The sequence below is a fragment of the Asparagus officinalis genome, chromosome 8 (genome assembly GCF_001876935.1).
Source record: "Asparagus officinalis chromosome 8, Aspof.V1, whole genome shotgun sequence".
NCBI lineage: Eukaryota > Viridiplantae > Streptophyta > Magnoliopsida > Asparagales > Asparagaceae > Asparagus > Asparagus officinalis.
This window is the reverse complement of record NC_033801.1, coordinates 8665915-8678524: the sequence shown is the minus strand read 5'-3', so window position 1 is coordinate 8678524 and position 12610 is coordinate 8665915. Positions and strand designations below refer to the sequence as shown.

The 12610-nt window shown below is 35.8% G+C and overlaps 2 protein-coding genes across 4 annotated transcripts in view; both read right to left on the bottom strand.

Annotated features, from left to right (window-relative positions):
* LOC109820200 (probable mitochondrial-processing peptidase subunit beta, mitochondrial) lies at window positions 2801-7360 on the bottom strand. 3 transcript variants are annotated; one of them, XM_020386307.1, is made up of 10 exons: window positions 6319-7358; window positions 6068-6232; window positions 5853-5990; window positions 5611-5762; window positions 5404-5512; window positions 5000-5098; window positions 3546-3611; window positions 3312-3419; window positions 3070-3197; window positions 2801-2976 (listed from the first exon to the last, which is right to left on the bottom strand). In XM_020386307.1, exons 1-9 carry the CDS (start codon window positions 6907-6909, stop codon window positions 3102-3104), a joined length of 1524 nt encoding a protein of 507 aa, XP_020241896.1. In that variant the 5' UTR covers window positions 6910-7358; the 3' UTR covers window positions 2801-2976; window positions 3070-3101. The 3 variants fall into 3 exon arrangements, with proteins under 3 accessions (XP_020241896.1, XP_020241895.1, XP_020241897.1); XM_020386306.1 differs by having other exon boundaries at window positions 2895-3197; XM_020386308.1 differs by lacking the exons at window positions 2801-2976; window positions 3070-3197; window positions 3312-3419; window positions 3546-3611 and adding an exon at window positions 3953-4081 and having other exon boundaries at window positions 6319-7360.
* Window positions 8638-12610, bottom strand: part of LOC109820804 (GTP-binding protein BRASSINAZOLE INSENSITIVE PALE GREEN 2, chloroplastic) — a 4750-nt gene continuing 777 nt past the window's right edge. The window contains 3 exon segments of the mRNA XM_020387001.1: window positions 8638-9406; window positions 9946-10113; window positions 12448-12610. The exon segment at window positions 12448-12610 is cut by the window's right edge and continues 530 nt beyond it. Of these exon segments, the coding sequence (XP_020242590.1) occupies window positions 9011-9406; window positions 9946-10113; window positions 12448-12610 (727 nt within the window). The 3' untranslated portion in view covers window positions 8638-9010.

Here is a 12610-nt window from a genome sequence, read left to right as displayed (position 1 = left end):
CTCTCTCTCACTTCCTCCGGCGATACAGACAGAGGCTTCGTCTGTTGGCAGCGGCTTCGTCTGCAACAGAGAAACAAGTAATCAACTAAATGAACTAATTATGATGCTATATTTCTTGAATTTCTTCATAGTTCATTCATATTTCATACAACAAGCTTATCAATTGTTATTTACTGATAATACAAAAAATTTACAACTAATTAATCATGTATATGATTTTTCTTATTATTTAGAATATTTAAATATATTTATGTTTGATCGCTATTTGACTGTGCACTATTTGCCGCTATTTTTTCGCAATAGTCCGAAATAGCCTTAGCGGTACCTCACCGTGACGCGCCGCGATCCACTATCAACAACCTTGCTCCTAAGTCCTAGTTGGTGGTGGAGCACACCATGGAGCTCCACAAATTTGTGGAGCACTTGGGAGTTTCTAAAGGTTGGGGGCCCACTAAAAATTATTATTTTTATTAGATTTATTGTTTTAAAATATATTTATAAAATGTTATTTTTAGAAGAATGGGTTTTTTAAATAATATTTGAGCTCCTAATTGGAAATTTGTTGGAATATTTCTTCTAGTAGGGAGCTCCTAAGTGGGTTCCATGCTTGAGAGCACTCCAATAAAAGCTCCCTACTAAGAGCAAGTGCAGCAAACTCCTAGTTAGGAGTGCTTGTTGGAGAGCTCTCAAGAGCTCTCAATGCCACATCACATGGGTTTTTGTATAAAATTTGGTTTTTGTGTAAAAAATCTCTTTTAGTGTAGCTGCCGGGTAAAAATGGGGTTTTGTATAAAAAAAATATTTTTTTATTCCTTAGGAGCTCCCAAGCGCTCCGGGGCTGTTTGAATCGCGTATTTGAAGGGGAAAGGAGGGGGGAACGCTGCCAATTTGTCAGCTTTTTGACAGCTTCCCCCAAAATCGCCTCTTATAGAGGCGATTTTGGGGGAAAGATACCAAAAACCTGGCTTCGTTTGGATACCATAGTGTTTTTCTTCTTGTGTTTTTGTAAAAAAACACTATGGTGTTGTGTTTTTCCCGTAAAGTATTTTCAAAATACCATGTTGAGTGTTTTTGTCAACATTAGTTTGACCTATTACAACATTAGTATTAAACATATTATTAATATATTATACATTAATTATAATAAAATATATTATAAATAAAATGTTATAATATTTAGTTTATATTATAATATTATTCTAAGTATTAGTATAATATATTATAATATTATATTGTGCTTTAATGAGTTATATTTTGTTATAATTATTATTATATTATAATCATTACATATTATTTTCAAATACTTATATATTAATCATTTTGGTATATCAATTTGTTATTGTTATATATTATATAATATTTTTAAAATAATATTATTTTATTATTTTCTATAATATTATACTATTATTAATATAATATTATACTATTATTAACATAATATGATATTATTAATAATGTTAATATTATTTTATTACTACTACATTATTAATAAATTCATATATTACAAATATTTTAATATTACATAATACATAGTATTAAAAAAATATTATTTTATTATTCTTATAATATTATATTATTATTAATATAATATTATACTATTATTTATAATATAATATTATTATTAATGTTAATATTATGTTATTACTACTATATTATTAATAAATTCATATATTATAAATATTTTAATATTATAAAATATATTATAGTTTCTAATATGTTAGAGTTTGTTAATAATACTTTAATAGTTTATGATATAAATCAATAATATTATATTATGAATATATTATTTTTACATTATTATATTATTTTATAAGATATTTTAATTATTATATATTTATATTATTTAATAAATATTACTAATATATTTGATTAATTATAAGATAATATAGTATAATATAATAAGTATGTTGATAATAACTACATATTAATTATATTTAATATATTATGTTAGATATTATATTAACATCTCCTCAAACTCAAAACCAAAACACAAAACTTAAAACGCGTAAAATATGTTTTGAAATAAGTGTTGTGTTTTTTATTTGAGGATGATTTAGCTCAAAAAACACCATGATTTCCAAACACATGGTGTTTTGTTTTGGTAAAAACACCATAGAAACAAGTAAAACACCATGATATCCAAACGGAGCTTGACAATTTAGCAGCTTTCCCCCTCCTTTCCCCCTCAAAATCCCGATCCAACCGGACCCTCCATAAATTTATGGAGCGCTTGGAAAGCTCAAATGGGCCCCACCTCCTACATGATGTCCACATCAGCCTAAAGAGGCCTCTTAGGAGCTTGCTGGAGCGTTTACAGCAAGCTCCCACTGCCACCTTAGCGTTGGGCGCTGGGGTGACAACTTGCTACACTTGCTCTAAGAAATTGTTGGAGATGCTCTAATGAACCAGACGAATGCAACATTTATTAGCGAGATTTCATTTGATTTGTGTGAGAAAAGTTAGTGGGTCCAATTCAATAATTTGTGATGATTTCGTTGGTAAAACGAAATATTTGAAAATAACCAATAAACAATGAATAACACGTACTTCGTGTACTTGTGAGAACTCCAATGACCACGGCAAAAATAAGAAATGCTAGGGCACCAAACCACACACCAGCCACACTCTCCTTCCTCATTTGCTACAGTCCTACACGGGCCCCAATGGATTTTAAAATTTTTAAATCCCGTGTGGGGCCCGATGTACTGCTAGCAAAGAGACGAGAAGAGTGTGGCTTGGTTGGTGTGTTTGATGGTGTGCCCGTTCACCACTCTGGCCAAAATTCATTCTATTCTGTTATAGCAAGGACCGCGTCAAACCTTTGTTAGGACTTAGAAACCTACAGAAAGAACTCGTAACTCATCCAGAACAACCTCGAAGATGCGCTATTGCACTAAGAAAATTATGACATAATTTAGCAAATTAAATCCAAAAAATGATCTCTTGTGTGGGCTGCAAAGATGATCTGACAACTACCTACATAAACAAAATCAAACAGATACAATCATTCAACAAATTTTCTTTAACCAAACTGTTCATGTAATTTTGAACTGCTAATATATAACATACAAACTTTTGGCGCCCAAACTTATGAATCAAGTTCACAACGTCTGCTTTTGTTCAGAACGGGTCCGAGAGCAAAACCAACTATGCTCAGGCAAATTCTGCAGCGGTCCAACTGCAGCAATGGCAACATCCTGAAATATTAAGGTTATCATTGGTTTATCCTCTCATCAATCAGGATGCAAAATCATGATGCAATATTTATACAAGCAAGTTGCCATTTCGTGAGCAAAACAAAGTAATGCTACCTTATCAATTATGAAGTTTCTGGCAGTCTCCTTTATTGTCTCAGCATCAACAGCATCTATACGAGCAAAAAGCTCAAGAAATGGTATTACCCGTCCATACGTTAGCATCTGTATCCAAAGCAACAGAAAAAAAACCTATTATCTGCCAGACACTGGTACTTTCCACTTGAAACCAATGAACTGTGATATTTAGAGGGATAATCAATTTTAGTGTGTTTCATTGTACATATATACCTGCCGGCCATTATTCTCTGCAACCGCAGTGGATCCATCAATGTGAAGCAAAAGGGAAGATTTTAGCTGCATAGATATATAGCGGATAGAATATAAATATCATGATCCAGAATCCATTATCAAATTAATACATGAGAAAAACAAGAACGGAAGCATATAGTTATGATTTTGCATCCACATTGGAAAATTTAAGATCAGGCAGCTAAATAATTTCTACAACTAGAAGATCAACTGTCCTCTGCATGTTAACAAACATAAAACAAACGAAATATTCCAACTCATCTAGTTGTGGGGCAAGAACTCCATAATCAAAGGCCAAAGTTCCACAAAAAAGGCACCAAAACATATCCTTGTGACGGAAATCCATAATTCCTTGTTTTTTTTGCTACTTAAAAATGGCAATTGTAACTTCTACGGAAAGGTCACATGCTATCCACATGCATATTGGTTGCACGTATCAAGATTATAAGTATGGCAATCCCAGCTTGATGAAAACCCTCATTTTTGCTACTGACCCTAGAACATTCTGACATTGACTAATAACAGCAAATACAGGAAGAATGAATCAAAGGTTAGAAGCACCAAGAATTGAGTTGATACTGTTTATTGAGGAGAAAAGGAAATTAATGAACAAAAGCTTGTAATTGAACTCTATTTGTTCCTTGTAACAATTTCAATCTGAAACTCTGAAACTACCAAAAATCCAACTAATCATACCAAAATAAGGGTGACACGAACAGATATTGACAGTTAAAACTTGGTTTTCCCTTTTCAGTGCGTCCTGTTCTACAGGATAAGGTTAAGAATAGAACAAAGGGCCCACTGTCTCGAGTGAAATATAACATGACATATTTCTATTTATAGGTAGAAACTTCAAAATCATGCTACACAAAAATAAGTAAACAAAGATGTCAACATGTTCTGTATCTCTGGACTGCCAAGGAAATCTATATCATCCTTTCCCTATCATGCTCCCAACATTGATGTATACAACATCTACAGAGAGCTGAAACTCATTAAAAAAATGACAACCCTAGACAAATCTTACAAGCAGAGGAAAATGGATGAAGACGAAGGATTAAAATACTAAATATGAATATCTTGCTGCATTCCTCAGAGACAAAGAGTAAAATATTTCCTGCCAGGGAACTTGTTTCATGTTTGAGGCACATTATCTACCAAATTAAATTAGAATCACTTTAGAAACATATGATTACAGAGATGATAAAAAATTAAGTAGTCACTTCCCCACAAAGATGAATAGTTAACTGATCAACAATATTGAAGGTTTGCTCCCTATGGATAGCTTTCATGCTTAGCACAGAAAATCAAGTTCACCCAAACAGCATATGACTATTCACTTATTTCATGCGCAAAATACTTATGGTGCTACCAAACAGAAAAACTTTTGCGCAGCTTATAAGAATGTTTGACAAAAATATGAATTGTGTTACCTGGTTCCGTGCTCGCAGTACTTCCTCTTCCGACACTTGGTAAGCCAATCTCCTAAGCTCTTCCATTATAACAGTTGACAAGGTCTCCACTGAATCAGGCTGCAATTATAAAGACATGGAATGAGAGAGCAAGATGCATTGCGAGAAGAAAATAGCCAATGAAGTGAATGTGAAAGTGTACTACACACTCAACAGAAACTAGAACCACATAAAACACTAGTGTACCTTTACCATATAAAAATTATGAGCATCAGTAGGTCAGGTCAATGATATTAAAAGTATGCTTAAGCAAATGTATAGCATGATATCCATATAACACCACACCCATGACTAGGATCACAGACAAATTACATTTGAGATAAAACTAGATGCAATTACGAGTTACTGAAGAGAAGCTGGCTTACAGGGGAAGTGGAATAGACACCAAATAATCCCGTGTCATTGTAGTTGGTATTGAAAGACATCATGCTCTCAGCCAAGTTATCTGTGCTGACTCGGCATGCTAGCTGAGATCTGAGAATTTATGCGAACAAATTGTTAAAAACATGTGTATGTTTGGGTGTATCCTATGATTGAATAAAAGTTAGAAAAAAGATTGGAATATATCTTACCCTGAACAATTGCCTACACCAATGCTTCGATTCCATGCTCCTAATAAGCTTTGTAACACCATAAGGGGAATAGAATTTGGGTCAGTCCAAGCTGCCCCTTTGAAAGCTATTGCCAAATGCAATAGACGGATGTCCTTATCCTCCACTGTGATCTATAAATAACCAACAAATCACACTCCTCAGACTACAAACATTAACTATGCATGTTCTAGGAACAAAAGCTTATGCCAAATGAATCAAACCTGTGAGTTAGTGAATATAGCTGGATTTGATTTAACAAGCTGATCTGCAGTGGCTGGATCCTCAGAAAAGTTCTTGAACGATCTACTAATCATGTTCACAATCTCTTCATGGTTAACCGCACCAGCAGCAGATACAACCTAAAAAAACAACATCCAATTTAAACTTCTTTTCCCCCAACAGTTCTACTAAATTTAGGTTGAAACATATACCATACCATTCTATGACCAGAATAATGAGTCAAAATGTATCGTTGCAAATCAACCCTGTCTATAGCCCGAATATTTTCTTCAGGACCTAATATAGTATCTCCTAACGGGTGACCATGAAACGCCGCCATATGCAAGTAATCAAATATAACCTCTTCCATTTGCCCTTGCACCTGTCTAACCGGAAAAATATACGTTACAATATCCATAAGAATCATCAACCCTATAAATCAAGAACAATCAAATAATACTACTTCACCTCTTCCATTTCTCGAAGAATTACACCACGCTCTCTCTGAATAGCATATTCAGGGAACCTTGAGTTCTGCAATATATCAGCAAGCACATCAACAGCAAAAGGCAAGTCCTTAGACTGCACATCGGCAAAAAATGTAGTCTGCTCACGAGAAGTATAGGCATTGAGTCTGGCGCCCATATTCTCAATCTCTTCCTCAAGGGACCGAGCAGTTCGTCGGCTAGTACCCTTGAAGATCATGTGTTCAAGGAAATGGGCGGTGCCGTTGGTCCCGGGAGCCTCGTATCGGCTCCCAGCGTCAATCCAGACGCCGATAGAGGCAGTGTGGATGGCAGATGAGGGGGCAGTTTGCGTTGTGACTCGAATTCCATTGGGGAGGGTTGTGGTTTTGGTTGGAGGGAATCGGAAGAAGGGGGAGTGGTCGGCAAGATTAGGGTTCTGGGAGGTGTGGCGGATGAATCGGGGATCAGGTGAGGGGGGTGATGAGGATATGGGTTCTTTAAATGGGGTTGTTGCGAGAGAGAGGAATCTGGCGAGGGTTGGGGAGGAGAGGGTTGTGAGCTTTCTCTTGATTTGGGAGAGTTGAGATGCCATCGTTGGGTAGGGTTTTCGATATAAATTGAAGAAATTAGGGTTCGGAGATTAATTGATGTTATTGCTGTCGGAGAATTGAAGAATAATCCAGAGAAGGAGAAGTCTTTACACTTGAAACATGAAACTTTAGAAGTGCAGGAGCTAAAAAGCAATTACAGGGGTTGTTGTTGGTTTAATCTGAGAAGGTTCTGTAAGCATGCACTTGTTGCTTAGTCTTGCTAAATGCCTAAATGCAACTTGAAGGTATTGGGGTTTGGAGATAAAGAATGATGGGGATTATTATTGGAGTTGAAGGTAAATTCCAAAAAGGAGAGAGCTTTACGGTTAAAAATTGTAACCTTAAGCTATGAATTGAAGAAAGATGACACCTTTTACGTTGAAGAAAGATGACACCTTTCACTCGTAGCGGAAGCTCGAAGGTGGGCTTGCCTCCGAGAAGAAAGGTAGGGTTTTGCTAGAGTTTTGATAAGGAGGAATTTTTCAAAACAGCTCCAACAAGTTTTTTATATTTCAAAATCGATCTTTTTTTTTATTTATCAAAATTGATCTATTTTTTATCATGTGGGCTTAATGATGTTCCTAAACAGTCGGGGTTGCCAACCCCGACTGCTTAGGACATAAAAATTTCGGGTTTAAGGGTTCTAATTAGGGTTTAACACCCTTCTAAACAGTTGAAGTTACCAACCCCGCCTGTTTAGAAACTTCATTAAGCTCACGTGGTAAAAAATGAGTCGATTTTGATTAAATAAAAAAAATCAGATCGGTTTTAAAAAATAAAAATCTTTGCAGTACCTCCAGTATTTTGATACATTTATTTACCCCTCAAGTTCATCTAATTTACAAGTAAAGCACCCATACAATGGACGTAGATATTTTCACATTTAAGGGGGGGAAAAATTAATGGCGTTTGGATTTTTTTTAATGGAAAATACTTTAGCGCATTTTAGTGCAAGACTTACAACTGGAAACATTTAAGTGCAACTTAGGTGAAAGTACGGGGTATTTAAATGTAATTTAACCTTGTTTCTTTCCGCAAAAGAAAAGTTCTTCAAGGACCCAAAATATGAGATCAATAGGTGGGATAAGTAAGGTGTCCCTCTCCTATTGGATAACGAGTTAGTCATCATTAATGATGACCAACTTGTTATCCAATAGGAGAGAGACACCTCACTTGTCCCCCCTATTAGTCCTATATTTTGGGTTCCTGTAACAAAGCTCAGAAAAAAATGCGAAATAAATTATTAGAATATCCTTCATATTCAAGAGCATTTATTTCGGCCCCTTGTGTTTACAAATGATTTATGTGCGACAACAATAAAACTTTTATTCCAATATTATAGGTTAGCTATATAAATAGAATACTTTTTATTCAGTCTACTGTATAATTTTTCTCTTATGTTAAGATATTGTTAACATATCCTTCTTAATTACTTCTTAATTACTTGTAGATAAGTTCTTTCAGTGCACCTCTAATTTTCTTTAGTCTATTAGTTTAGCTATAACATTCTTAATTGTGCATTACGTGATCTTCGTCCGAATAATGTTAATATATTTTCCATTTGCCAAATGCTATTCTCTGTTCATTTCTCTGGACAGAAGTCTTAGAAAAACTCAGAAGAAAATTTCAAGTACATTTTCTTGTTCATAATTTTCCGTTGGAAAAGATTTTCACATGTGTGGCGTGTGGAGCCCATACCATCCATTCTACACGTACACTCACTCGGAAACTATCCAAACGGAAGCAGAGTACAGAACTACATTCATTCAAAAAGATGAATTGTTCATTACATTTTCAACAATGGCCATATTCTCACAAATTCACCATTCATCATTACTGACATTCTCATTTTCTATCCGCATCCCCTCTCCTCATTCCCCAAAGATTTCTTACGAAAATTTTCGAAAAAAAATTATATGGATGCATACAGCAACTAATTTAGATTCAAACGCAGCAAAACTTTCTAAAATCACATCTATCAACTATTTATCTCACTTCTTGCGAGCAACACTCAGTAAGTTACAATAATCAACTTCCAAATTCTCTTCTGTGCTCAAAGAGTTATGCCCACTGCTTTTGTCAACAAGCCGCTTCATCAACAGCTTAAATTCCACTCAAATCTGCTTCTGCTGTTACTGATGGGGTAGTAGACAACTTCCCGTTATCTTCAGACTGTTTCTTCTTGTTCTTTTTCTTCTCCTTCTCATGTTTCAACTTGTTAGACGCACTGTCACCTTTGGAGACTATTTTGGAGACAGTAAAACCAGCTTCCTCGAATACCTTTGCTCTTTCAGAGGTCAGAGCGTTGCGTGATACAACATCAACTCCATCATAAGTCCACACACCGAGAGTGGCTTCACCCTTGAGTCCAATGGCAACCCAACCTAGACCAGAAACTGCAATATCAACAGAATCGGCATCCCACCTGTTTCCGCTCACACTGAACTCCCTTCTGGTCCATTGGCTGAGTTCTTTAACACGGTCATCACCAATAGGTGGCTGCATTTCAATGAAATTCATCAAACTGGATCAATACTTCAAATCTCATGGACATTTAGAGGTGGAGAAAAAGGACGGTAAATTTCACACCAAAAAAAAACCAACCTCGCCCTGCAGGAATGGTGAGAGGTTTTATACAAAATCCCCTAAACTATACATGTAGGGAATTTTCAAAATTATATCTCCCTAAACTGTTGGAAATTCCCATAGGGCATCAATAGGTAGAGTAAAAAGTCTAATATGCTCTTTTAACTTTTTAGCTAACCCAAAAAGGGTAATGTAGAAGTTATATTTAGTAGATAGAGATAAACTTGTCCAAAATTATCATGAACACTGCACATGACACCTTAAAGTAATTGTCGTAAGTCACAGGACTTGATTGAGACAAGTTTTAGGGGGTTTACTATGACTTAAAAAAGTTCACAGATGTTTTGTGCAAAAACCCCAAAATTTAGGGGTTTATTTTTCAAATTTACCCAAAACACATAAGAAGCAGTGTAAATTATCAGAATAAAAAGAGTGAACAAGAAAATATAAACCTGCAATTGACGACCAAAGTGGTCTTCCATCATTCTGGATGCATTTTCGGTTCTCCCCATGTGAAGGGGAAGAAGTGATGAAGCCCATACTGTAAGGTAGATTGATTCGACTGATGACTCTTCTATATCCAGCCTCACTAGCCCACCGATATGAATGGAGTGACCTGCCTGTTATCAGCAATGTATAAAGAGGAAATTGTATGAAAATTCAGAATTTGCAATGGACTGGATGATAATAGCCAAGACCAATAAGGCTACACGATTTCCAGAATAGAACTACTAAGTTTTCATACTAACACGATTTCCAGAACATAGCTTAAGGTTTTCTCGTGGTGGAAAGTGAAATATCAGATAACATCAGTTCAGGACACCTCCTGTCTTAAAATGGGATAATTACAGCCAGAATCCCCAGAAATCATCGAATCTGCCTTTTTAGTCTTCTATGCCTTTTTCCAAGTAAGATTCCCTTCTCTTGTTTACAACTGTTTGGTCATTAAATTTTGCAGTAAGTTGTAACTAAGAGAGGGCTAAAGCCAGGTCATAGGCAGCCATAAACTATGTCAAAAATACAAGCCATCTTTCTCCATTAAGACGTTGATTAACTGCTTCCAGCCAGAAAGAAGTCTCCTCCTAAAGGTTAAGCATAAGCATACTTCAATGTTATCCCTCTCAAAATGAATTTTGTTAGGGGTAATAATCATGTTCACTTCGTTCTATATTCCACATCTCGTTTATCAAAGCATGAGGGGTAGTGGCATGCCATCTTGACTCTGAAATTTTCTCAATACCCTAACTTTATGCAGATTGAGGCTCAGCCATGACTGTCCAAAGCTTGCTTAAGCTCATTTAGTAACTTAAATGAACAGAAGTTTAAACAAAATTCTATGCTGATATGCATATAATAGCATGGCACAAACATCTAAAAAATTAGCACATTCTTTAACAAAATTTAATATAAAGGCCTGCGGCACTGGTAAGAATGTACAGCCTATCTCCACGCCCAATCTGTTTCATGGATCTTGCTATCTTTCAAATAGACATGTAAATCTTATCTTCATACCAAAGAGAAAAGAAGGTGAGTATCCGCAAATTAGAATCAGAATTTTGCAATTCTGTGCTCCTAAACCCAGTCTATAAATTTGCAACCACATGTTTACGATGTGTTATTTTTAGCCCAAGGGTATAACCAAGCACCAATTTAGGGTGTCGGTGACACCACCATAAGGGGCTTACCACATACGCCCACAACACTCTTGTCTAGTTCCATATCTAGGCAAGTCATAAATCACTATTTGTTTCCAATTACTTATCAATTATCATCCTTGTTATCCATTTCAAGACCCAACTCTTCCTTGCCCCCCTCTAGTTGTCCTGGTCAGATTTTTTAGCAAGCACAATGCACCACTGATCGCAGATTTAGGTTGATTTAGTATCAGCACTAAGAAACTCCATAGCCTCCTTCTCCAGGACTAAAGATGCATGTGTATAGACATAAGGGACACCATTTTTCCACAAGAATTCCAAATGACAAGCATTCCTTGTCTTATGAAACATCAAGTTCAACAGGCGCTCCATCATACCTAAATCTTGATTAATTACATTTCATAATTCTCCCCATATTTCAAACTAGGAGATTTCTTGCCAATTAGTATCTTAAAGAGTAATATATATGGATAAAAATGCATAACCAAACACTAAATTTAATGAAAGCCTTGCTTTTGTACATGCAAGATCCGAAAACACAATATAAATGAACACCCCTTCGACGAAGCATGGAAGAGTTGCATCTGTGTCAAAATATGTAAGATTTTCTCAGTGATAGTAACATCATACTCTTAAAATTTTCTAAGTGATAGTAATATCCTGCTCTTGATGATGTAGCTTTAACATAATCCTTATTCTTGATGATGAATTCAAGATGCAAACCGAACTATATTGATTAATTTGATCATGGATTAAGAATTAAATCCTTGAATATGGTTTAAACATTGTTTTCATTTTTTTTCTTGTTTCTCCTTATCCCAACAAATCAATATTCTCGAAAGTGCTAGGTGCTTCTAGGCGCCGAACATAGTGCCTAGGTGTGACGTACGTGTTTTTAGAACCAAGGGAGGAAGGCTTTTTTTTCCAAAAAATCAAAATCCTATCCTCACTATTTTATCTAAGATGAACTTGGATCTAGTTCTGATCCGATCCATTTTAACATGACCCTTCTCTTCACCCACTGTTATGCTTAAGCTAACTCTAAGCTCTTTTTTATGCGGTGGGTCCAAAAATTAAGCAGGCAGCTTAGGTACTACTTAGGCCTAGGCAGGGGCGAGCACTTTTTAAAACATTGCTACAGATTAGGGATTCCTCTCAAATAACCATATGCACTCCCAATCAGGACAACAAGTTGGTTTATTTGCAACCTGAATGCTATTTTGACGCGAAAATAGGAATATATACTAGGCAACTAATTCATCTCTTAAATTTCACCAAAGCAATGAAAAATCAACCAACCTTAACCCGGTAAGTCCTGGGCCTGAGCCCCTTCCCAACAATCACCAACCTTTGCTCCTCCGCCGTCAGCCTTGTTGTAATCTGATACGGGTGCAAAATCCCCGGCGTATCAAACAACCTCGCCTGCCCACTCAAAACCCCCTCCACCCTAACAATCCCAATC

Coding starts and splice junctions, on each gene's coding strand:
- LOC109820200 (XM_020386307.1), bottom strand. CDS start 6,909: ATGGCATCTCAACTCTCCCAAATCAAGAGAAAGCTCACAACCCTCTCC. Junction 5,991..6,067: donor ATTATTCTGGTCATAGAATG/GTATGGTATATG, acceptor TTGTTTTTTTAG/GTTGTATCTGCTGCTGGTGC. Junction 3,612..4,999: donor TACTGCGAGCACGGAACCAG/GTAACACAATTC, acceptor ATATCTATGCAG/CTAAAATCTTCCCTTTTGCT.